Source organism: Coenobita brevimanus, chromosome 94 (assembly GCF_032717465.1).
Source record: "Coenobita brevimanus isolate Jiangsu-jjx chromosome 94, ASM3271746v2, whole genome shotgun sequence".
Classification (NCBI taxonomy): Eukaryota; Metazoa; Arthropoda; class Malacostraca; order Decapoda; family Coenobitidae; genus Coenobita; species Coenobita brevimanus.
The window spans coordinates 10,532,417-10,556,059 of NC_137047.1; the positions used below are offsets into that span (position 1 = coordinate 10,532,417).

The following is a 23,643-nucleotide window of genomic DNA, read 5'->3' on the forward strand; positions in this document are numbered from 1 at the left end:
CAAGTGATGAAAAAAAATTTAAAGGGGAAAGCTGTATACAGTAAAATGGAAAATTTAAGCACTGAGTGGACAGGAAGGCAAAAGATTGTGGCTGTCGGCAAAAGTATGAAAACAGACACAGCTGCCCATAAAGAAATCTGCCATGGTCAATCTTATGAATCTGGAGGAGTGGGGAGGAGAGAAGGGCAGTCCAGTGTCACACACACTGGGTGACTGATCTCTGCCTGTCACTCCCACAAGGCTCTGATGGCTCTGATGTACATTCACACACAGTTGAACAAAGAGTGCAATATTCAAAACACTGGATAATGACTGCTTGAGAAAAAAATAGATTGAGGTGGATCATAATGACACAAAGTAAATCCACATCCTTGGCCCCATCATTTCCAAACAATATGCCATTTTATCAAAATTCAGCTTACAAGGTCAGGTAAGATAGCACCTATGAATAATGATCAATACTACCACCCAACAATATTTTTGAAGGAAAACTCTTCTAAGCTAGATTCTCAAATTATCGCAAATATTCAACAAAATATTCAAGGCGTACAAGCTGCCACATGTTGGCACCACTACCTACCCACATACTGTATGGTATATCTCTTGTTGCCTCATTACTGACCAAGACAACAATCTTCCATAATCTAACAACCAGCTAAACACCTACAGTACTTACCTACTTAGCACTCACTCACATTACCAAACTTAATTAGCCGTAGGTCTTCCAAGTCTTGCCTGATGTTATCTAGAGATCTTGCCTGTGGCCTTAAGGAGCATGCTGAGATTATCCTGGGCACTCTTTAGGCCAGGGTTGAGGCTAAGGGCATGAACATAAGCCTGCTGGGCTCGGTCATATTTACGCCAGCGGTGGTAAAGTACGCCAAGGTTGGCCCAGTAATTTGCATTGGCAGAGTCTAAACTAGTGGCCAGGAGGAAGTGCGACTCTGACTCCTGGTAGCGACTCAGCTTACCCAGTGTGTTGGCTAAGTTAAAGTGTAGTGCAGGCTCATTAGGCAAGTGCCTGGGAAACAGCAGAAGGAGAAATATCAGTACACAAAGAAGATTTACCGTTATAATTTTGAGTCTACCCTGTTGCACATCAATTACTATCTAAATACTGACCTTCATTTATAAACAAATGATGCTGAGAAATTCTTCACAATACCACCACTAATCAACTTTTAAACTATTCTAACACCTTATGCTCACAATGGTACACAAGATACAATAAAGGTTAGGGTCACTAATATTAATACATCCATCCATCCATCATCCAATCCTACATTGCCCCATGAGGAGCGCAGGAGCACGGGGCTAGGCAAGTTGGTCCAGATATTTAAGATGAGAGTGACCAGCCTCACTCATCCCTGAGTGGCATTGCACAAGCAATCAACCCCAACCACTCCTTGGATATAAACCTTCACCGGCTCAATCCGATTGGAGTACAATAATTACCCACTAAACCACCAGGTGCCAAAATTTGGTTATATGGTTACCACCCAGCACAGTGAATGGTTTCCTGGTGTCCAGGAAACCATTTGGCTTGTCACTCAGAGTAGAGTCACCCACAGGCAGAAGGAAGAGGAAAGAATGAAGGAAAGAAAGAAAGAAGAGGGAGTGTAAAGTCACCTGTAGGTAGAAGGACAAGGAAAGAATGAAGGAAAGAAAGACAGAAGAGGATGGAAGGAAAGAAAGATGGAGGAGAGGAAAGGGCAGACACCCAACAGCAGCACTACATCAAGTGAGTGGATGGTATGCACCCCCACCTACCACAGCTCATCTAAAATATGGACCAACTTGCCTAGCCCCAGGCTCCTATGCTCCTCATGGGGCAACATAGGATTGGATGATGGATGGATGGATGGAACAATGACACAATTACCGATGTGAATACCGTATCATCAACAAAGTTACTGAGGTACCAAAATAGTGCTATGTGTTAAAAAGCTTCATAAACTCACACAACTATCACTCTCAGGGAAGAAACCAACAAACAAACAGTCAAAGTCAAGCAATCACACTGTTACAAGTCTTATTACATGTCTGAGAGTTTCTTCCCAACTGTTTCCAGCAATAGCTGGAAAGTAATTAGATAGCTTTGCCACTTGGATAAGCTTCAAGCCCATAAAAGCTTAGCTGTTTCATGATCAACCTCAGTACTGTGTGGGTATTCTGAAGAAATAGCATGGTATTATTTAACAGATCTGATATGGTAAAAAGAATAAAGCATCACACTGCATTCAGAAACAATGGACAATGCTAGCATCTGCTAGTCTTTTCACTTGATGACAGCTTTCAAAGTGTCATTATCTAGAGCCATTTTCCTCCTCAATCCCTATCCTGGAAGTCTTCACACCATGCCTGTCTCAATCTACCTCTGGGCATTCTTCCCTTCACATTTATACCTGGGACCCTCATCAACATGAAACTTGCACTTAACATGTCCATATCATCTTAAAATACCCATTCACATCACTTATAATATCATCATCATCATCATCAAAAATTGTCATCATCCAGATCTCTATTCCTACCATAGGATAAGGTGAGGTAAAAGTCCTGAGGGCAAGAGAAAACCTGATCAAAGGAGAAACTACAGTAACCAAAAGTCTGCCCTATTGAATCAACCAGACTCTCATTCACTCACCACTCAAGCCCCCAGAAACCCGACTCCACCTTACATGCATAAACATCCACCTTTCACCATTTGTCTCAATATATTCAATACTGTATGTTCCAAACTGCTTGTATCCTTGTCTCTCACTGGCCATGTAACACTTCCTTAGAGCATGAGACTTCTCACACATGTTTCACGTAGACAATAATGTAACCTTATCACAAAGGGAATGCTATAAATATACGTTGCAAACTTAGCTGATGACGAGCCTCAAAGTAAAGTTGCCAGTATAACTTACATCTGGCTTTCTTACAACTGACAGTTTTGATATGCTTTATGCCTTTGGTTCCCATTTCCTACAAAATCATCACTTAACAAACTGCACTGCATATAAATGGAGAGTGTAGATTTATATTATGCACAGTCAGCTTCATGAACTTCACAAAACATAAATGTGTAAGCATATTTAAACTCTAATAAAAATACGCTCTCTCCACCAATACATACTTGAGTGCTTTGTGAGCAACATCAATGGCAGGTTGATATTGGCCCCGTGAGTCAAGAAGTATTAGCATATTGGTCCAGGCAACAGCTAGGGACGGCTTGAGGGAAGTAGCATTGGTCCAGGTTGCGAGTGCTGCATTGTGGTCACCCTTCTCTAGGTACAGATTACCTAGATTGTAGAGGCAGTCCGGGTACACCTGATTGAGGGATACAGTTGTGACTACATTAATACATAATATACTTTTTCTTTACTTAATTCTTCATCTTTTCATAACTATATTCTCCTTATACAGAGCATCTTCAGATATGTACCACAAGATACTGTATGCAGTACTGTACTGATTAACCCCATCAGCACAATCACATAAATTGTATTATATTCTTGCCATCTCGAAACAATATTATGCAGCTTTGGAGAGATTATTCAAACTGGCTGAGTAAGAGAAAGCCTTCATGAACTACTTTATTACTAGGGGACTCTTCCTCAGCTAAACAAGATTCAAACTGGCCGAGTAAGAGAAAGCCTTCATGAACTCCTTTATTACTAGGGGACTCTTCCTAAGCTAAATAAAATAAGATAGTCTTTCAGCAGCTTGAATAAAATATAGGCATGAAGTATGTCACTGAAATGAAGGGGTTAAATGTATAGTAAACAAGCAAAACTAAGGAACAGACAGATCTGTGTGTAAGGGCAGTGAGGTAGCTAGTCTCTGCAGCAGTGTGGTGTCCAAGAGAAGCCTGTACGATGCCCAGGTTCATCCAAGCTGCAGCAAAGTCTGGACGAAGGGATGTGGCCTGCTGCAAGAGATGGAGTGCCTCATCCAGGTGGCCCTGATCCTGTATATGAAGCCAATAGATTATAAGAGATCCTGCACATAAAACCGATAGAGTATGAGAGACCCTTAAAAGACAGTGAAACCCTGAAACCCTACATGTAAAATAAAAGTTTTCTGAGAGATCCTGTCTATGAAACCAATGGATTATGACAGATCCTGATAACATGGCACCGATGGATTTGCAAGATACTGAAGAAGAAACCAGTGGGTTTATGAGAAATCCTGAATGTGACACTAATGCCTGTAGTACACTGGGTCCACCTGCAGATAAGCCTGGGATTGCAACTGATACTATTACTGTGCTCAAATTAATTGCATAAGAACTAATACATATGCACACATATCACTTATCATATAGAATTAACTTGGCTAACAGTCAATAAGTTATATATAAGTAAAATATATACAATATCAAGTCCTTTGTCTCTGGACCCACATGCACCTCAGACACACCCAAGGCATACCCCTATGGGTGTAGCAAAAATTAATGTAAATGAAAGTAAAACTTTACAGTTGCAGCCTGACTCTTAATAAAAATACAGAGACTCAATGAATGATTAAAACAGTTAGAGACACACACTCTCTTTGCCATCCCTGTGGGTTGGGCAAAAAAATATCTCTTTACCATGAAGCAAAACTGTGTTCTCTGGATTATATACCTGAATATAGGTTATTCATGTACAGTATATCTGTCTCACCTTGAGAATGTTAGCAAGATTATTCATGGCTTGATCATAGTCTGGATTAAGCCTCAGTGCCTCTCGATAACGTCTCACAGCTTCCACCACGTCTCCAGAGTCTGCTGCCACTTTTCCCATATTATAATGAACCTGAAAAGAAAAGAAAAACAATAGCCAATATATGAATGTGTATGTATGTACAGTATGTGTATATATATATACAGTACTGTATACATACATATACATATGTATATATACAGTACACCCCCCTAGTATGCGAAATCCTAGTACGTGAGACCCCTAGTGCACGAGGACCTATTTTTAATATTTTCCTAACCAGAGTATGCGAGTCACACCCACACGACACGAGGCGGCAGGGAAAAACTGCCCAAATCCGGTGTTTTCCAGTGTGAACCCCGAGAGACAGACACACACCTCTGATGGGGAGTGACTTGCCAATGCCCAGGATTAGTCAAATCCTGTGTACCCTGAATAGGATCAAGGAGGAATTCGAGAGCATGGAACCGTGCCAGCAATGAACGGAAGAGGTTCTAAGTTCACAAGACAGAACCTTCCACTACTACACAGAGAAGCACCATCAAGAAATTAACAGGAGGAAACAAACCCTCATCACCCATTACATTCAGCGGTCACCAGAAATTCAGGAACCCGAGGAAGTAGTGCCTTCTTCTGCAGACCCAATTCCTGAGGAGGAACTAGAGGATGAGGTGATGTCAGTGGTGTTATCAATAAACTTTGAAGGATTCATGGAGAGAAGTGAGTGAGATGGCTCATGAAAGTGTTGATGAGGAGGTTGGTGAGGCAGGTGGTGCAGCTGGCAGTGCATCTGGTGGTGCAGAAGGTGGTGCAGGGGGTGCACACTAAGTGCCTCACCCTGCCTCGGAACCCCTTTTTATGTCCATCAAGCCTGTTGTCTTCTTTGAGTAAGGTTAGCAGCCATATTCTTGTTATTTAAGTTATATCTAAAGTATATGTCCTAGATATTTTCCCTCAAGCGGGTCAAAAAGGTCACTGACAGAGGGGGGGGGCCACCCAATGTTAATTTTCCCATTAATTTATGTATTCCTAGTAAGCACAATTCTAGTATGCGAGCACGTCTGCTGCCCATATAGGTGCGTACTAGGGAGATGTACTGTACATACACACACACACACACACACACACATATATATATATATATATATATATATATATATATATATAAAATAATACATGGGAAATACATGGGAGCAACTTTGTCAGGGGCATAAACAAGTGAAGAGATATGTATGGAGCTGTGGAAATGTTTGATGATTGGAAAATTATGTGTGAAGGAACACAAAACATGCGCCTAGCATCCTTTTTTCTTTTAATCTACAGCTGATGGACTGGTCATCTGGAAGGTGTATGTGAAGTGCAGGTGTAAAAAAAAATAATAATAATAATGAATATGACTGGAATTGTGAGACCGAGCCAAAATTCTGGAGACTAAATTGATGTGTGAATGACTGAGTGGTCCTTTTCACTGGATGTGCTGTTGATAGTTCTCTTTTCATATATTCACTTTCCTTGTTTCTAGATCCTGCCTCATCCCATCATTTTGTGAGAGTCACACCAGAGACAATGAATGATGATGAAACCAACAGAATTCACCATATACCATACCCTGTATCTCCACATGAAAGAAACTTCACATCAAACAGAAAATACTGTGAAGAGGAATCATATTTGTTTTTGAAGGCTCCAACATACTTGCATGCATCGGCCTTGGCCACCTAATGGCAGCTTCCCAATTTAATCCCTTAACCCTAAGGTGACATTCAATGACCTCGTTCCAGGTCTTTTTCGGTCTACCTCTCACTACCCTTCCCCCAACATTAACACTTCACACTTTCTGCACCCAGTTATCATCCCCCATCCTCTCCACATGCCCAAACCATCTCAATCTACCTCTCCTCATCACAACACCAATACACTCCAGTCCCATCCTACCTCTCAACTCTTCCATCATATCATAAAACCTAGCCCCCCAGCCCTTGCATTCAAGGACACACTGCACATCCACCTAATTATTGCCTTTTCTGTACATCTGAGCCTGTGAACATGCTCTTCCTTTACTGCCCAGTCTCACTACCATACAGCATTACATTCTTAACACATGCTGCATACAAAGATCCCTTAGCATGAAGGGAGATCCCTCTCAATGTCACAGGAGGCAAGAGCTCCCTCAACTTCTTCCAGCCACTTCTCTAGCCACAGAGCTACGAATGTATGAAACAAAGAATATGTTTTTCCTGTAAGGCACTGTTATCCATCAATACTAATAACTGTAACCTAATCCAGTAATAATAAGCTAATCTTGATTAATTCTGTCTATACATATTTGTCCCATCAGGCAGATAAATAAATCTCAAACTGCCCTACATTATACAGGAGAGAGAGAGAGAGAGAGAGAGAGAGAGAGAGACAGAGAGAGAATCAGTGTTAAAGGAATTAAATGTAACTCTAATGAATATGGGAAAGAAGCTGAGAACTGGACATCAGCTGCCTGTTGTCAGGGCAAGACTGATGTTATTTTGTTACGATAGTAAGAAAAAAATAAGTGATACAGAAAATGATGAATTAGCATTTGCATAAAATTTTGATGAAGAGTTTTAAAAAATGCTTTAAAAATGTCACGAAAGACTAGGGGATGCAAAAACAAATGATACATGAAATAGAGATTCAAATGGGAAAATAGGGTGTACTGAATAGAAAATGGTTTTGACATGCAGGTAGGGTATAAAAAAATATATATATATATATATATATATATATATATATATATATATAAACTTGACATTGAAAAAAAAAGAAAAACGGCTGACTGGAAGGAGCAAAAAGGCCAGTTTTATAAGGGTCAAAAAATAAGGAAAAAATAAAAGACAGGTTTTGCGCCTAATAGGGCCCATGAAAAATGCCGCGAAAGTTGATTTCCTCAAAGTTGGGGCACTGACCTTATGGGAAATAAGCTAATAGGGACCAGGCCCATTAGAAAACAAACCCCCCTAGTGTACTTCCTACTTTAAATACGTCCTAAAGTTACCTGAAAAGTTGCTATTAACACATTAAGTCATAAAGTAACTAACAATAAAACATGAAACATCATAAAATGCAGTACAGAACACTTAAATATAGCATGTATTGGCAACATTACTTACATGTGTAACACACACACTCCCTCCATTCAAACATAACACTCACTAGAAAGACCAGGGTGAAGGGCTTAATGGACTGGATGCTAGGAGGGTATCCAAGGTTCTGAGTAGGGCTAGGGGGCCCCACCACTGCCTCCAACCTCGTCTCCAACATCACCACTCCTTTCTTGTTGCGCCCTTTGACGCCGCACATTCACTCTGTTATGCCTCTCCCTTGAAGCTTGCCTCTCTTGCTCCTTCACGAAGTCCGAGAATCCCTCCATTTCAGCCACGATTTTATTTTTTTCATTCATCATCGTACTTATGTTTTTTTCATCCCTTTGAGGTAGTAACGCTTGGCCTCCCCATTACCGCCCTCTGTTTCAGGTTCACGCTTTCTTACGCCATTTCCAACATCACCTGGTCCACCTCCGGCTCCACTTGAAGCGCAAGATGACATATTTTCATCAATTATGCTCATCATCCACTCACTCGATGTAATGCCACTCTCGGGTGACTGCCCTTTCCTCTCTTCCTTCCTTCCTCTTCTGTCTTTTTTTTCCTTCTTTCTTTCCTCTTTCTACTGTCTATGAGTAACTCTACACTGGGTGATGAGCCACATGGTTTCCTGTACACCAGGAAACCATTTACTATGCTGGGTGGTAACCATATAACCATAATATGACGCCTGGTGGTTTAGTGGGTAATTACGGCACTCCAACCAGACTGAGCCTGTGTAGGTTTATATCCAAGGGATGGTTGGGGCTTACTGCTCACATAATGCCACACAGGGTTGTGTGAGGCTGGTTGCTCTCATCTTAAATGTTAGGATCAACTTGCCTAGCCATAGGCTCCTACACTCCACATGGAGCAACACAGGATTAGATGATGTATGTATGTAATAATCAAGGATGCGAGAGTGTAACAGTCAACTTGTGGTCACACTGAACACGAGTGGGAAGCACACCAAAAGTGAGTGTTGGCGCTGGCATCGGAGTGGCAAGAATCCAAAACTTGTCCTGCCGGAGGAGGCGAATGTTCAATCATGAGAATATTTGATGGCTGCTGCAAAAATGCATTTTGCCAATCTGAATGTCGCAAAACCTGGTAATCGACCGTATAAAAGTAGTGCATTAATACTGAAACACAAACTTGATTATTCAAAGAAACAATTACCCTGCATTACAATACGGTCAAGAACAACTAAAAAGCCGGGGCTCTTCAGCCAGACTGCCTAAGAAACAACTACCACAACTACTGTACCAAGTTATTGTTTTTACCATGCTTCCCATTGCCTAGGAGAAAGAATTCTGACTATGACCGCAGTAATAAATAAACTATGCAATCCAGTTATATCAACAACTCATAAACTATCCAGTAAGCTGAGTGGTTACATTAACTACATTAACCCCTAAAGACCGCATTATTCTGAAGCAATCTGCTCCCCCAGCTGCAATTAGGGGTCAATTTTTCAACTTTTACTAAGGTAAAATTATTTCTTACGGATTTGAAGAGCTTGAATTTACCCACCTGAAAATGCCAATCTCAGTCCCTTGGGCCTAATGGTTACTGCAAAACTGCCCATCAATGATTATAAAAGTCCCCTATCAAAGTAAGAAAGAAAACAGGAAAACATCGATGGAAAGCTAATTATTGCAAGAGAATCTTACCAAAATCAATTAAATCAATGTAAAATATGTTTCTACTGATGAAACTAGGTGTAGAGTCAGGATAAGTGCAAAAAAAAAAAAAATCAAATTTTTTTTCCAAACTCAAAAAATTTGGCAAAAAGCTATTTTTGCTGAAAAACCTTACCAAAACCAATTAAATCAATGCAAAATATGGTTCCATTGATGAAACTAGGTGCATGAGTATGCATGAGAAAAAAAATTAAAGAAAACAAATTTTTGATGTAAGTACATAAACAGGCTGATCATGACAGGGAAATTATTGCGTCATATTCAGGTCAAAGGATACGGAGGGAGAAAGGTGAAGGTGGGTGGGTCTCTCTGGTGGGGGGAGAGGGTGAGGGGGGTATTACGGTGGGAGGAACAAACACAAAGAGATCATAGCAGGGAAATTGCTGCATCATTCAATATGAAGGGGGGGTGGAGGGAACTGGAGGAGGGAGGAACAGGCATGAAACATCTCCCCATACAATGTAGATGTGGTATTGGTGAGTTGTTTGAGTGGAAGGGGACAGGGCTGGCTGTGTCCAATCAGCCAGAGGGAGGTGGAGAAGTGGCTGGGGGGGAGTCCCCCCCACGGACCTGGTGAGGGGGCGGGATCTTCCTTCCCACCACCTCATCCCTTAGTTCTGATTGGATAGGAACCATTTATGTCATACAAGGGGCTGGCTTAGTGCTCGGCAGTTTTTGACAGACCTTCTACAATCATCAGTCACAGGACTCTTGGCAAACTAGCAAACTGACAATCATCAGTCATAGTATTTACGGATTAATGTACATGGCTTCCAACTGCCAGATCTTAAAACACATCTTTGAAGTCCACAACCACTTCATGCACCACATATCCACATTACCTTTGCATTAAGTGGACAGACATGGAGGCCAGAGCTGAAGAGCTGCTTCTCGGTAAGCCAATCACGACTTCTTTGCTGGCACCGCAGTACAAACACCACCACCAGTAGCACATACCCCACTTGTATCACTCTCTAAATATAAAGAAACAAATTAATGATAATGATCACGTGCACACAATCCTGGAGCTAATGGTACCGACACTCAGCTGGCATAAGCCATGTAATGAACTATATGAACCTTCGGTATCTCCAGAATCTGCCAAATGAACTATGGAAGCTTCATACTGTAACAGTTTCAAATATGTCAACATTGCCCTATAAATGCCATTATTTTCTACTGAATACAATCGTTCTACCCACTTGGGTTTCCCTTTACTGAACAAAACCATCTTACAGTACACAAAAATTCCCATGTGCCTACATTGTTTGGAAAAGCATTGCAGGTCTTATCACCAGTATTAACTCTTTCAATTCTAAACATTCAATATTCTTGCTGTCTATTGCCAACTGTAATCAACTTTGGAAAGATCTCTTGTAATGAAGAGATTAATGAAGGCTATGTATAACTCTATCAGTTTTGAAAATGTCTCCTAAGCTAAACAAATTTGTCTGAAGATACCAAGAATAACACAAACACTATGTTACCAGAATAAATGTGGTTAAAAAAAAAGATATACATACACCTTGGTCCCAATTAATGCGCATATATGGCGGACAGGCGAGCTAGCACTATTTGATATTGCACATAAGCTGGATGTAAGGCAATGAAATGGCAGGGGACAGGGGGACAGGGCGACAAGGAGGCAATTTGTTTGTGGCCACCCCTTATTGGATTCAGGCGTCTGGCAACAGACAGATAGACTAATTGATACACATAACTTACGGGGAAAAATTCATTATGTGGATGAGTGACTCCAACTTTAGGGGCTAAACTTTTAAACACTTATAATTTCCCTTGTATTTAATAATAGTAAACATACATACAGTACACGCACACGTATACAAACACCCTCGATGACCTGGTCTTAACCAGTTTGCTGCCTCTCTCTCTCTCTCTCTCTCATGAATACAGTAAGCTCGCCCTGAACACGTTCTCGCCGAACGCACTCGCAATTATACGCAGTAAATGCTGGGATACGTATAAGACAATGTAAGATTAAAGAACCATTACGCAAGAGAGGCCTTTGAAAGGCCAAATCCTCGAACATCAGCCAGCACACACGGTTTGTTTTGATCACGTTATCATGTGATTTGCTGTACTGCTTTTCCACATACTGCATTTGTAAGTTAAATATTTACATTACTGTTCTGGTAAGTTTATGTGCAAGTTAAAGTACTATTAAATAATGTTAAAGCAAGAAATAAAGTCTTACAACCAGTTTACCTGATAGACGTCGGAATATTGCCTTTTTATTTGTTCGTTAAAGATTTGGTGTACTGCTTTTCCACAGTACTGTATTTGTAAGTCAAATATTTACTGTTCTGGTATGTACTTGTAAGTAAATGCACTAAAGTAAAGATAAATAATTAAATAAAGCCTTGTAACCAGTTAAACTGATTTATATGATTACCCATGATCAGCAGGTTCCGAGACAATTCGCCGTCAAGTCAATTCACCATCAGACAATTCCCCGTCAAAACATGGACGATTCCCCATCAAGACAATTCGCACCCTGAACGATTCCCCGTCATTCTCTAAATATACTTATTATTAATTAATCAATACTTTTATAAATATACTTATTATTAATTTATCAATACTTTAATAACTACAGTGCAGTATATTTCAGGGGGATCCATCAAAGTCTGTTCAACAGCATAGGCTTTGGATATTATTTATTAGTCGCACCATATAACCAAACCATACGTGCTCCTTACGTGTCAACAAGTGGGTTGGTGGAGGGTTATTGGCCCTCCCTGTAAAACAAATAACTCAGAGTTGAATAGCCACCGCTTTCGGGATTATGGCGTCTGACAATAGACAGATAGATAGATAGATAGACCTTTAGTAAATAATTACTGTAACTTGCTTCTTCCTCGCTGCAGTCACCTTTGATTATATTATTGCGTCACCCATAGCTGTCTTCATTAATGATGGCAAATTGTCTTGTTATTGTTGTGACGGAGAACTGACTTGACGGCGAATTGTCCTGAAACCAATCGGCGTCAGAACGTTGCCTTGTGTGAACGTATTTGTATGCTGAAGTTTTGCTGTGCGGTACTGTATTTGTAAGTTATAACATTAAACAAACCTTCTAACCACTTAAATTGCTTCATACTGATTACCAATGGCAGATAACAGCAAAACACCACATTTAGGGGGTCTAGGGAGCAAAATAAAGAGTAGTTAAAACTTACACAGTTTCGCGCCGAACGCGCCACATTTGGAACAAAACCCACACATTCGGGGTGAGCTTGCTGGAATACGAAGTAATACACACCCAAATCACACTGAAATCACACGAGAGTTGCTGAACGTGTTATTTTATGTTATATTGTGAATTATTGTGATAAAATACAAGTGATTTAGTGACATTTTTACGATAATCAGCAAAGTCATATGCTAAGCGCATTAGCTAGCAAACATTTGTGCTTTTGCAAACTGTGCATCTACACTATGAAATTACTCATAAATAACATTATATCAATAAGTTTTATAAAGGTAAGTGGTAATAAAAGTCTTTCATGAAGTTTTATAAAGTTTGTAATGATTTTCCTCACATCGCTATTGTTTTGCTAAAGTCTAGCGTAAACTGAGGAATATCACAATAAAATCATACGAGACTGTCTACAAGTTTTTTTTTTTTTAACTGTTATTGTAATTATTGTGTTGAGGTAACATGGCAGTAACCCTATTTTGTTAAAAAAAAATCTTGTAGTTTAGTGGAAATTTTCGCATTGCTGGACTATTTCCCGCGTCAGACAGTTAAAATACACCTTGTATTCTCTCAAATCGTTTTCTGGACTGGGAGTAACTACGGACATGCAGTTTGTTGCAAATGATAGTAGAAAGATTGAGGTTTGTCTGACAAAAATTTTAACTCTTAAGATTAAGCATAAGTGGGTTAAAACACGAGCTAAAAACACACCATTTTTTCCCTACTTCTCCGCACTGAACACATACAGTAGGCTGTCGTTATGGCCGCTGCAGCCAAAGAGTTAAGCTATCTACAGCAGTCAAGATTTGGCTGATCTGCATCATGGAGAGCTCTCCTGGTGTTTCAGGTGTTAATGGCATCAGGGTAACCTCCTCGTCTCGCTGCCAGTAATGCATCGTCGATAGATGCTGCAGGAATCAAATCTGTTGTGGTGGCTTCACCAGCATTGGTCATTTCGACACTGTGAACATTAAGAGACAGCTTGCACTATTTGGGAATCGTACTATTTGATCACGCACTAATTGGGACCAAGGTGTACTATATTATCTAAATGCTACATCACTCACCTTGCTGACATGTCCAGCAGCACTAAGTTCCCTCATACCGGTTACCACCAGTACACAAAATCCAGCAACCGGAAGGTACAGGACTCTCTCTGCTATCACAAATCCCACTCGGAAGAAGAGATTAGATGCAGGCAAGAATGGCACGATCCCCAGCGCCAAGCCCATCAAGACACACCTTATAACACAAATACAGAGATATATACAGGCTACTGCTTACTGGAGTAAAAAAATTCCTGTACACGGAGTCATGATTATAAAAAAATAACTTTTTATACTATCAGAACTTAAACTCTAGCAAGTTGTAGACCTCATATGAGGCACAATGAAGGTCTGAATGTGCCAAATTGCATGCACTCAAACATTTAACACTCTAGGTATGGTGAGTGCAGTGCAAAGAATTTGTCTAAAGAAAGTCTACATCATCAATCCCTTACCCTATTCCACCAATAAACAGGGTACACAAGATAAAATAAAGGAAAAGATAGGAATAGAGTACGAAAACTGCTGCAAGTGCTCATTAAAACAGGTCATAGATCTACTTCATCATCACACAAACCATCAAAATTTGTTGCGCCATCCAAAAAGGCAACATTCAAGCAAGAAATATAATATGATTATGCTCATCCCACAATGCTTCATGTTTATACAGTATATCTATCTATCTATCTATCTATCTATCTATCCATCCATCCATCCATCCATCATCCAATCCTACATTGCTCCATGAGGAGCGTAGCAGCCCAGGGCTAGGCAGTTGGTCCCAAGATTTAAAATGAGAGTGACGAGCCTCACTCATCCCTGACTGGTATTACATGAGCAAACAACCCCAGCCACCCCTTGGATATAAACCTTCACCGGCTCAATCTAATTGGAGTACAATAATTACCCACTAAAACCACCAGGCGCCAAAATCTGGTTATATGGTTACCACCCAGTGTAGTAAATAGTTTCCTGGTGTACAGGAAACCATTTGGCTTGTCACTCAGTGTAGAGTCACCCACAGGCTGAAGGAAGAGGAAAGAATGAAGGAAAGAAAGACATAAGGGGGAGTGTAAAGTCACCTGTAGGCAGAAGGACAAGGAAAGAATGAGAGAAAGAAAGACAGCAGAGGATGGAAGGAAAGAAGGATGGAGGAGCGGAAAAGGCAGACACCTGACAGCAGCACTACATCGTGTGGATGGTGAGCACCCCCACCTACCTCAAATTTCATACCTTACTTTCTCACAAATTCATGTACCATATACAACCACTCTCTCAAGCACCATATCCTTTCTTTGTCATTACAAAAACCTACCACATCACTGATATTCTGCACTCATCATTCCAATTCTTCACATTTTAAAATACTTTAGTCTTTCCATCTGCTTCTTACTTCATTACCATTTAGTAGTTTTCTTTCATTTTTATCCCTAACACATTTGCATTCATTCCTCCATTTATGCAGAGAAGTGTGCAAAATGTTTTCTTCCAAATTTTCATGTATGTTGTTCCTGTTTCTCTCTACTAATCTCCTAATTATGTCTTATCATTAAATTTTCACTTTCTTTACAGCGTAATGCTGTATGGTAGTGTGACCAGCGCAGTAAAGGAAGAGGATATTCACAGGCTCAGATGTACAGAAATGGCAATGATTAGGTGGATGTGCAGTGGGTCCCTGAGTGAGATGCCTGAGGGGGAAGAGTTGAGAAGTAGGATGGGACTGGAGTGTATTGATATTGTGATGAGGGGAGGTAGATTGAGATGGTTTAGGCATGTCGATGGGATGGGGGATGATAACTGGCTGCAGAAAGTGAGCAGTGTTAATGTTGGGGATAGGGTAGCAAGAGGCAGACCAAAAAAGACCAGGGACAAGGTCACTGAGTGACCTCAGGGATAAATAGCAAAGCTGCCAGAGATCGAGCAGCATGGATAGCTGCCATTAGATGACCAAGGCCGACGCATGCAAGCATGTTGTAGCCTATAAAAACGAAACAAAATGAAACAAAACGTACCTCAACTTTTCTGCATCCATCCCAAATTCTTTTTTCTTTCATCCATTGCCAAAGGTTATCCCTTATGCTTACATCCGTAAGTGCCTTCAGTAATAAATTACAACTACAATTTCAAAGTGATAAAACTGAGGGTTCTTACTTAGACTTTGTAATTTGTGCTAGTAAATGACCTAGTAGCAAGGTGCTTCAATAGCAGAAGCAGCAAATTATGCTAACTTTAAGCCATCACCTGCTTTTCTATCGAGGTCCATGCTGCTACAAATGTTTCGCTTCCAGGAACTATTTTATATGGTATTTTATTCATGCTATCTCTACATGATTTTATTTGGCTTAGGAGGGCCCTTCCTTGCTGCAGTGGTTATAAAAAGTATTTATTCATGCCCTGAATATGAGAGGCCCCTTTATAGCACAGAAACTCATTTTTATGGAGCAAAAATAAATTTTACTCTACTGAATTCATGTCACATTATTTTTTTTTTTACAGTATTTTATTCCTGCAGAATGGAAGAAAGAGATGAGAAGATTAGTACGAGAGAGTAAGAAAGGAGTGAAATAGGAATTTGGAAGGAATTTCATTGTAAAGTGGAGGGAATGTACAAAAATGTTCTAGAACGACGTAAAGAGAGTTAGACAGGTGTAGGAGGGGAGTGAAAGATAAAAATGGTAGATTGCTAGTGGAAAAGGGAGAAAAAGTAAGCACATGGAGGGAACACCATGAGGAACTATTAAACATAGAGAACGAATGTAACGTGAGTATAAGTAGCTGGGGAATGGCTGGGAGAAGGAGGGAGGTGAAAAAGAAGGAAGAGATCAGTAGCATGGAAGTAGTGGAGGCAATGATGAATGTTAAAATGGGGAAAGTCCCAGGAATGGATGGAGTGTGTGGTGAAATGATGAAGCATGGGGGAGAGGTAATAGTTGAATGGAGATGGAATATGTGCAGATTGGCCTGGGAGGAAGGCAGAGTCCCTGAGGATTGGAAGTCAGGTATAACTATTCCCACGTACACAGAAAAGGGGGAAAAAGAAGTGTGTGGTAATCATAGGGGCATTTGTCTTCTTAGTGTAACACAAAAAGTATATGGCAGTATATCTATCGACAGAGTTAGGGAAATAACAGAGGAAGTAGTTGGAGAAGAACAGGGAGGTTTTAAGAAGGGAAGAGGTTGTGTAGATCAGATATTCATCCTAAGGTCTTTTGTGGAAAAGTTTCCAGAGAAGGGAAAGAAGTAGAATGCGGCCTCCATGAATTTGGAGAAAGCATATGACAGACTGGACTGACAAGGAATATGGAAAATATTAAGAATATATGGAAGAAATGGGAAGTTACTGAATGCCATGAAAAGTATGTATCAGGGTGCTAAGTCTAAAGTGCGTGTGGATGGCGAACTAAATTTTTTTTAATTTTTTAAATAACAGAACGGAGGAAGGAAAAACAAATGAGTAAAAAAAAATAATCCATACACCAGATTACTGGTGTCCTCTGAATTTTTTTATCTGAATGGTCGACTGAAACAGGGATGTGTCATGTCTCCATGGTTGTTCAATCTGTACATGGATGAAGCTATAAAATAGATACAAGGTAAGGCAGTAGATGTTGCAGCAGCCCTAATGAGAGAGAGCTACATTTGGAAACTTCCTGTACTGTTGTTTGCAGATGATACTGTATTGCTAAGTGAAGACGAAGGGGGAACTGCAAGGCTTGGTGAATGAGTTTGGGAGTGTGTGTAAGAAACAGAATATAAAGGCAAATGTAGGCATGAGTAAAGCTACAGTCTTTGAGAGAAATGATGTCACAGTATACTGTACAGAGAGGTTGGATGATGGGGAAATGGAAAACGTGAGTGCATTTAAGTACTGTACTTGGGTTGTGTGGTGAGTAAGGATGGATGTTTGGTGGATGAAGTGTTTAAAAGTGTACAACAAGCAAGAAAGGTTGCTGGTTCTTTGAAAGCATTTCGTGAAAGGAAATAGGAAAGTGATCATGGAAGTAAAAAAGTTGATGCATGATAGTACTACGATGCCAACTCTAACGTATGGAAGTGAAGTTGGACCTTGTTGGAAGGACACAAGTCAAGAATGAAGGCAGTGGAAATGAGTTATCTGAGAGGAGCATGTGGAGTTACATGGAGAGACAGACTGACAAATGAGAAAGTGAAGGAGCATTGTGGTTATGGATGTGGATGTGACAGAAAGCGTTAGCAGAAATACAATGAGGTGGTTTGGGTGTGGAAAGGATGGAGAGCAAGAAACTTGCGAGAAGAGTGTATGTGGGTGGGGTGGAGAGGGGGAGAGGGAAGGGGAGGCCGAGGATGAGATGGAGGGATGGAGTGGAGAGGTATATGAGAGAGGGGGTATAAGCTGGGGGGAGGGCAGTGAAATTGTAGGGGACAGGGTGACATGGAGGCAATTTGTTTGTGGCCATCCCTTACGGGATTAAGACATCTGGCAATAGATAGATTGATATTCCTGCTTCTATCACATTATTTTATTAAAATTAGAAACAACCTCTCATGAATAAGTTAATCAATCTTATATGTAAAACATTCACTTCAAAAAGAGTATCATTCAATGCATAAAATTATCAGGAGCTGGCATGATCAAAGTGTAAAAGATATCCCTGGGATCAATGGGTATTTATAGAAAAAAAAAAAAAAAATGTTGAAGAAGCCAAAATGATCAGAAGAAATGTAAAAAACATCAGCTAGCATCATACCTGGATGTGTGACTTGCTCTGGCCTGGTTGATCCCCCTCCGTAGCAGCATAGCAAAGGCAACCCACAGAATTGGCAGGGTCAGAAGCCTCGGGTCACCAAAGTTTACAATGACTGGCACACAACCCATTGACCAGTCAAAGCACAGCCAAATTGGGAGAATCAGTAGCAGAGCATTCATACTGTAGGTATACTGATAGTTCAAGCTCTGTGGAGGAGACATACATTTTATAGTAGCATAGTTCATTCAGCTATGGCAAAACATGATTATGGCATGGCACAGGTGGTCCTTGTTGTGTCTAGGATATGTTCCAAAAAATATTACAACTTTTTCTTTTTATTTGGTGCTGTAAACTGGGGAACCAGCAAATCAACTTTTTAAGTATCAATGTGCTTTAAAGTTCAGTGCAATAAGGAGTACAGTAATGAAAAACTGAAGGTAAAAAGAACATAAAATGGGTAAAAAACAACAAGGACCTTCTGTACTACTACAATTATGCTGCATTTTTCATTTCTTTAATAGCTGGTAAGCATTCCCAAAATTCTAACAATCTTTCCAAGAGACCTGTTTTGAATCTTACAGTGAAAGAAGGTTTCAAATCTCTGAAAGGTGCAAGAGATACAAAATGTGTTCTCTGGTGTCAGGAGCAATATCAAAATGTGTATACAGTGAACCTGTGAGCAGAACTTTATTTTCATAAGAAAAGCCACCCAACAACTCTAACACAGTAATTTTTCAAAGACTGAGTGCCATACACAGATTCTATCAATAATATAGCTACGTTTCTTCTCAATCCCCAGGGATATGGCTGAATGCAGAAGGAAGAGATGGAGTTATAACAGTCAGCCTCAAGAAAGGCTCTTCACATACAGCAGTGAAGTAGTCACTCTGTCAACTACCTAGTTACAAAAGGGGTGCAACCCATGTCATGTACATCTCCTCAGAGACTTTATTCATTCATTTTAATTCCTTGTCAATTCTTAAACTTTCACAGCTTCCATACTTCACTTTCACACACCAGTGCTTACAAGGAGCCTACACATTGACGGAGCTGTGCACCACAGGTGAGGCAGTTGCAGCATCCACCCAAGAGCCAAATCACATATTTCCTTGGATCTTGCCATGGGTAAGACCCTGGTCCATCCCTGATACAACAGTCCACCATAATGTGGCACCTGATCCCTCCACAGTGTGGTATGGCCCCACAGAAGTAGTTGCTTATCTGTGGTCAATAGGTTTGCTCAGCCAGGCAGACCGGGGTTAAGCAACAACAACTTTCACACTCATTTATCACATCACACCACCTTTTCGTGGACTACCACTCCTCCTCCCAGCTTCAAACTCACTCATAGTTTCTTTTTTCCTCCACCTTAAATCCATTCCTGTTAAATGACCATATCACATACGCAGACTCTTCTCCTTGTTATCAAAAGACTTCATTTCTCCACATCATCACAAAACTCTATGCCCTGCATCCTGTCCACTCTGTGTAACCCATACATACTTCTTAATACTGCAGTTAAGGAGAAAAGAAGGCTTTTCCAGGAATGGAAGAAGGGTGGTAGCAAAGAGGAATATTTGGCTGCCAAGCGGAGGGCTAGAAGAGAGGTATACAGGGCAAAGTCTGAGTCACAGAGACTATTACCTGATAACCTAAATCATGGGGAATGGAAAAATATGATATTTAGGGTGGCAGGTCAAGTGAAGAGGGATAATCGGGATATTATAGGTGAGCAGTATGTGAAGAATGATGAAGGAAGGGTAGTGGTGAACAGTGAGGATATTAAAGATGCATGGAGAGAGCATTATAACCGGTTGTTGAATGAGGAGTTTGACTGGGACAGGGAAGGTTTGGAGCCAGCAGATCCAGTGTCTGGCCCTTGGCCTTTGATTGATACTGCTACTGTGAGTGAGGCAATAGGCAGGATGAGGGTGGGGAAGGCAGCAAGTGTGTCTGGGTTGACTGCCGAAATGCTGAAGGCCTCAGGCGATATAGGGGTGAGTTTAGTCACTGACTTGATAAATAGGATTATTTATGAGTGTGTTGTCCCAGATGATTGGCTGAAGAGTGTAATTGTAAATGTGTATAAAGGGAAGGGTGATGCCATGGAAAGAGGAAATTATAGAGGTATAAAGCTTTTAGATCAGATAATGAAGGTAATGGAGAGAGTTTTAGAAGGTATGATTAGAGAAAGAGTGGATATTGATGAGATGCAGTTTGGGTTTATGTCAGGTAGGGGGACCACTGATGCTATATTCATTGTTTGACAGCTTCAGGAAAAATATATTGGTAGAAGGGATCTTTATTTTGTTTTTGTTGATTTGGAAAAGGTCTTTGACAAAGTCCCTAGAGAGGTGGTGAAGTGGGCAATGAGAAAGCTTGGCTTGGAGGAGTGGCTGGTTAGGGTGGTTATGGCTATGTATGTGGGTGCTCACACCCAGGTAAGAGTGGATGGAGATTTGAGTGATGAGTTTTCCATGAATGTTGGTGTGCATCAGGGGTCAGTCTTGAGCCCATGTTGTTTATCATGGTACTTGAAGCCCTTTCACGTGACTTTAGAAACGGACTCCCATGGGAGTTGTTGTATGCTGATGATTTGGTGTTGACTGCAGAGAACGAAAGGGAGGCGGAGGAAAGGTTTAGGAAGTGGAGAGATGGTATGGGGCACAAGAGTTTAAGGGTAAATGCAGATAAAACAAAAGTGATGATATCTTGGGTTGGTGGCGGTACTGTCAAAGACGAGGGAGAGTGGTCATGTGCAGTTTGCCACAAGGGTATGGGAAGTAACTCCATCTTGTGCAGTGTGTGTGATAAATGGCTGCATAAGAGATGTAGTGGTATCAGAGGTAGACTGCGAGATAATGCTGATTTTATGTGTACGGTGTGTCGGGGTGAGCAGGTGGAGATTGTCAGATGTGAAAGGATTGAACTTGCTGGTGAATCTCTTGAGTGTGTGGAAGAGTTTTGTTATTTGGGAGACATGTTGTGTGCTGGAGGTGGGGCTGGAGCTAGCTCTGTGGCTAGGGTGAGAAGTGGTTGGAAGAAGTTCAGGGAGCTCTTGCCTCTCCTGACATTGAGAGGGCTCTCCCTACGTGCTAAGGGGTCTTTGTATGCAGCATGTGTTAGGAGTGTAATGCTGTACGGTAGTGAGACCTGGGCAGTGAAGGAGGAAGATATTCGCCGGCTCAGACGTACAGAAATGACAATGATTAGGTGGATGTGCAGTGTGTCCCTGCATCCAAGGCCTGGAGGGGCTGGGTTTACGATGGAAGAGTTGAGAGTTAGGATGGGATTGAAGTGTATTGGTGTTGTGAGGAGGAGAGGTAGACTGAGATGGTTTGGACATGTGGAGAGGATGGGGGATGATAATTGGGTGAGGAAGGTGAGAAGTGTTAATATTGGGGGTGGGGTTATGAGGGGTAGACCGAGAAAGACATGGGACGAGGTCATTAAGTGTGACCTCAGGGTTAAGGGACTGAACAGGGAGGCTGCAATGGATCGTGCAGCATGGAGAGCCGCCATTAGGTGAACAAGGCCGACACATGCAAGCATGTTGGAGCCTTTAAAAACGAAAACGAAAACTGTACAGCGGTTCCATTCCTGCTGCTCTCACGCTTGATTTTTCTGATGTGTGGCATAACAAGGTTCCAATCTATCTAAAGTGAACACTACATTAACCCTTTGAAAATTTACTCTTGCTGATGCATACATTTCACTTAATTGCCCTCTAGAGAAAGTCACCTGTCTCACCTATCACATAAAACAATTATCCATTCAATACTGACAAACAAAGCTGTCTCCTCTTGATCCGCATACTGAGTATACTTTAACAGTGTGATGCATAACTGTTTCAAAAAGCAAGTCAGACAAAGATTTTGGCAAAATTTTAATGCACCAACATGCAAAATCAAGATGCAAACCAAGCTTCATTCATCAATATGCAGAAAAATGCACAATCATAATCAGCCACATTCAGTATTGATAAACTCCAGTATCAAAACTGGTACCTTTTCATGATAATTTAAATTATTAATATAAATAATAATTAAGAAAGAACTTCCTTTCTCGCAAATTTCTAAAGTTCCTGAAGACTATTTATACTTCTGTACCTTAAACTGCCTGTGAAATGCTATAAGAGTGTACTGTAAGTGTTCCTGTGAGCTGAAGTAAGAGTGTCAGTGTATCATGAACTCTACCTACACCCTGCTTAGTCATGTTAAGATGCTACACTTCCTGGGCAAAAAGATATTACTGTAGAGTACAGAACTTTTTTTTTTCTTTTTTTTTTTTTTAAATAACAGAACAGAGGAAGGAAAAACAAATGGGAAAAAAAAAAAAAATCCATACACCAGATTACTGGTGTCCTCTATTCATAAAATATCTGTAACAGTTAGACTTGAACAGTTGTGGGTTGAAATTTGGTGGAAAACAACTCTGGGGAAGCGAGTTCCAGAGAGATGCAGTTCGGGGAATGAAAGAATTCTGATAGGCAGAAGTTCTGCAATATGGTTGAGTGACATTCCAGTCATGAGCGCTACCAGATGCCCGTGTAGCACGAGGGAAGGCATGGAGAGGTGGCACCATGGACGCAACTTCGTCTGAGCATTTGCCAAAAAAATATCTGTAAAATAATGCAAGGGAGGCAACACGTCGTCTTACTTGCAGGGGAGGTAGTTTATATGTAATGGCAGGGTTGTTAATGATTCTAACAGTTTTATTCTGAATTTTGTCTAGTTGTCTTAATGCAACCTCTCCACAAACATTCCACAAGGGTGAGCAATATTCAAGCTGAGAGCGCACATGACTCTTATAAATTTGAGCTAACTACTCATCGGCGAAGAAGTTACGGACTCTGTACAATAATCCAAGTTTCTTTGAGGCGGTTTTGGCAAGTGATCTGACATGAGAGGTCCAGCTGAGGGCACTGTTAAGTGAGACACCAAGAATTTCAATACTTTTGGAGATGTGAATATTAGTAGCACTGAAGGTAATGTACGAATCTGGCAATATCTGTCTATTAGTAAACTGTATATATTTAGTTTTACTAGCATTAAAAGAGACAAGGTTGTTTTGTCCCCATTCACTGATTGTAGCTAGATCTTGATTTATGGAGATGGCTGTACTGAGTTGAGAGGTA

General features: G+C 40.8%; 1 protein-coding gene across 1 annotated transcript in view; it reads right to left on the minus strand.

Moving 5' to 3' along the window:
• Positions 1-741: 741 nt before the first annotated feature.
• The window catches only part of LOC145412847 (protein O-mannosyl-transferase F38B6.6-like), a 50,017-nt gene continuing 27,115 nt past the window's right edge, over positions 742-23,643 (minus strand). The window contains exons 10-16 of the mRNA XM_080282646.1: positions 18,507-18,712; positions 13,801-13,975; positions 10,356-10,487; positions 4,656-4,787; positions 3,797-3,958; positions 3,125-3,318; positions 742-1,021 (exon numbers count right to left, since the gene is read on the minus strand). Of these exons, the coding sequence (XP_080138772.1) occupies positions 742-1,021; positions 3,125-3,318; positions 3,797-3,958; positions 4,656-4,787; positions 10,356-10,487; positions 13,801-13,975; positions 18,507-18,712 (1,281 nt within the window). The remainder of the gene's footprint in view (positions 1,022-3,124; positions 3,319-3,796; positions 3,959-4,655; positions 4,788-10,355; positions 10,488-13,800; positions 13,976-18,506; positions 18,713-23,643) is intronic.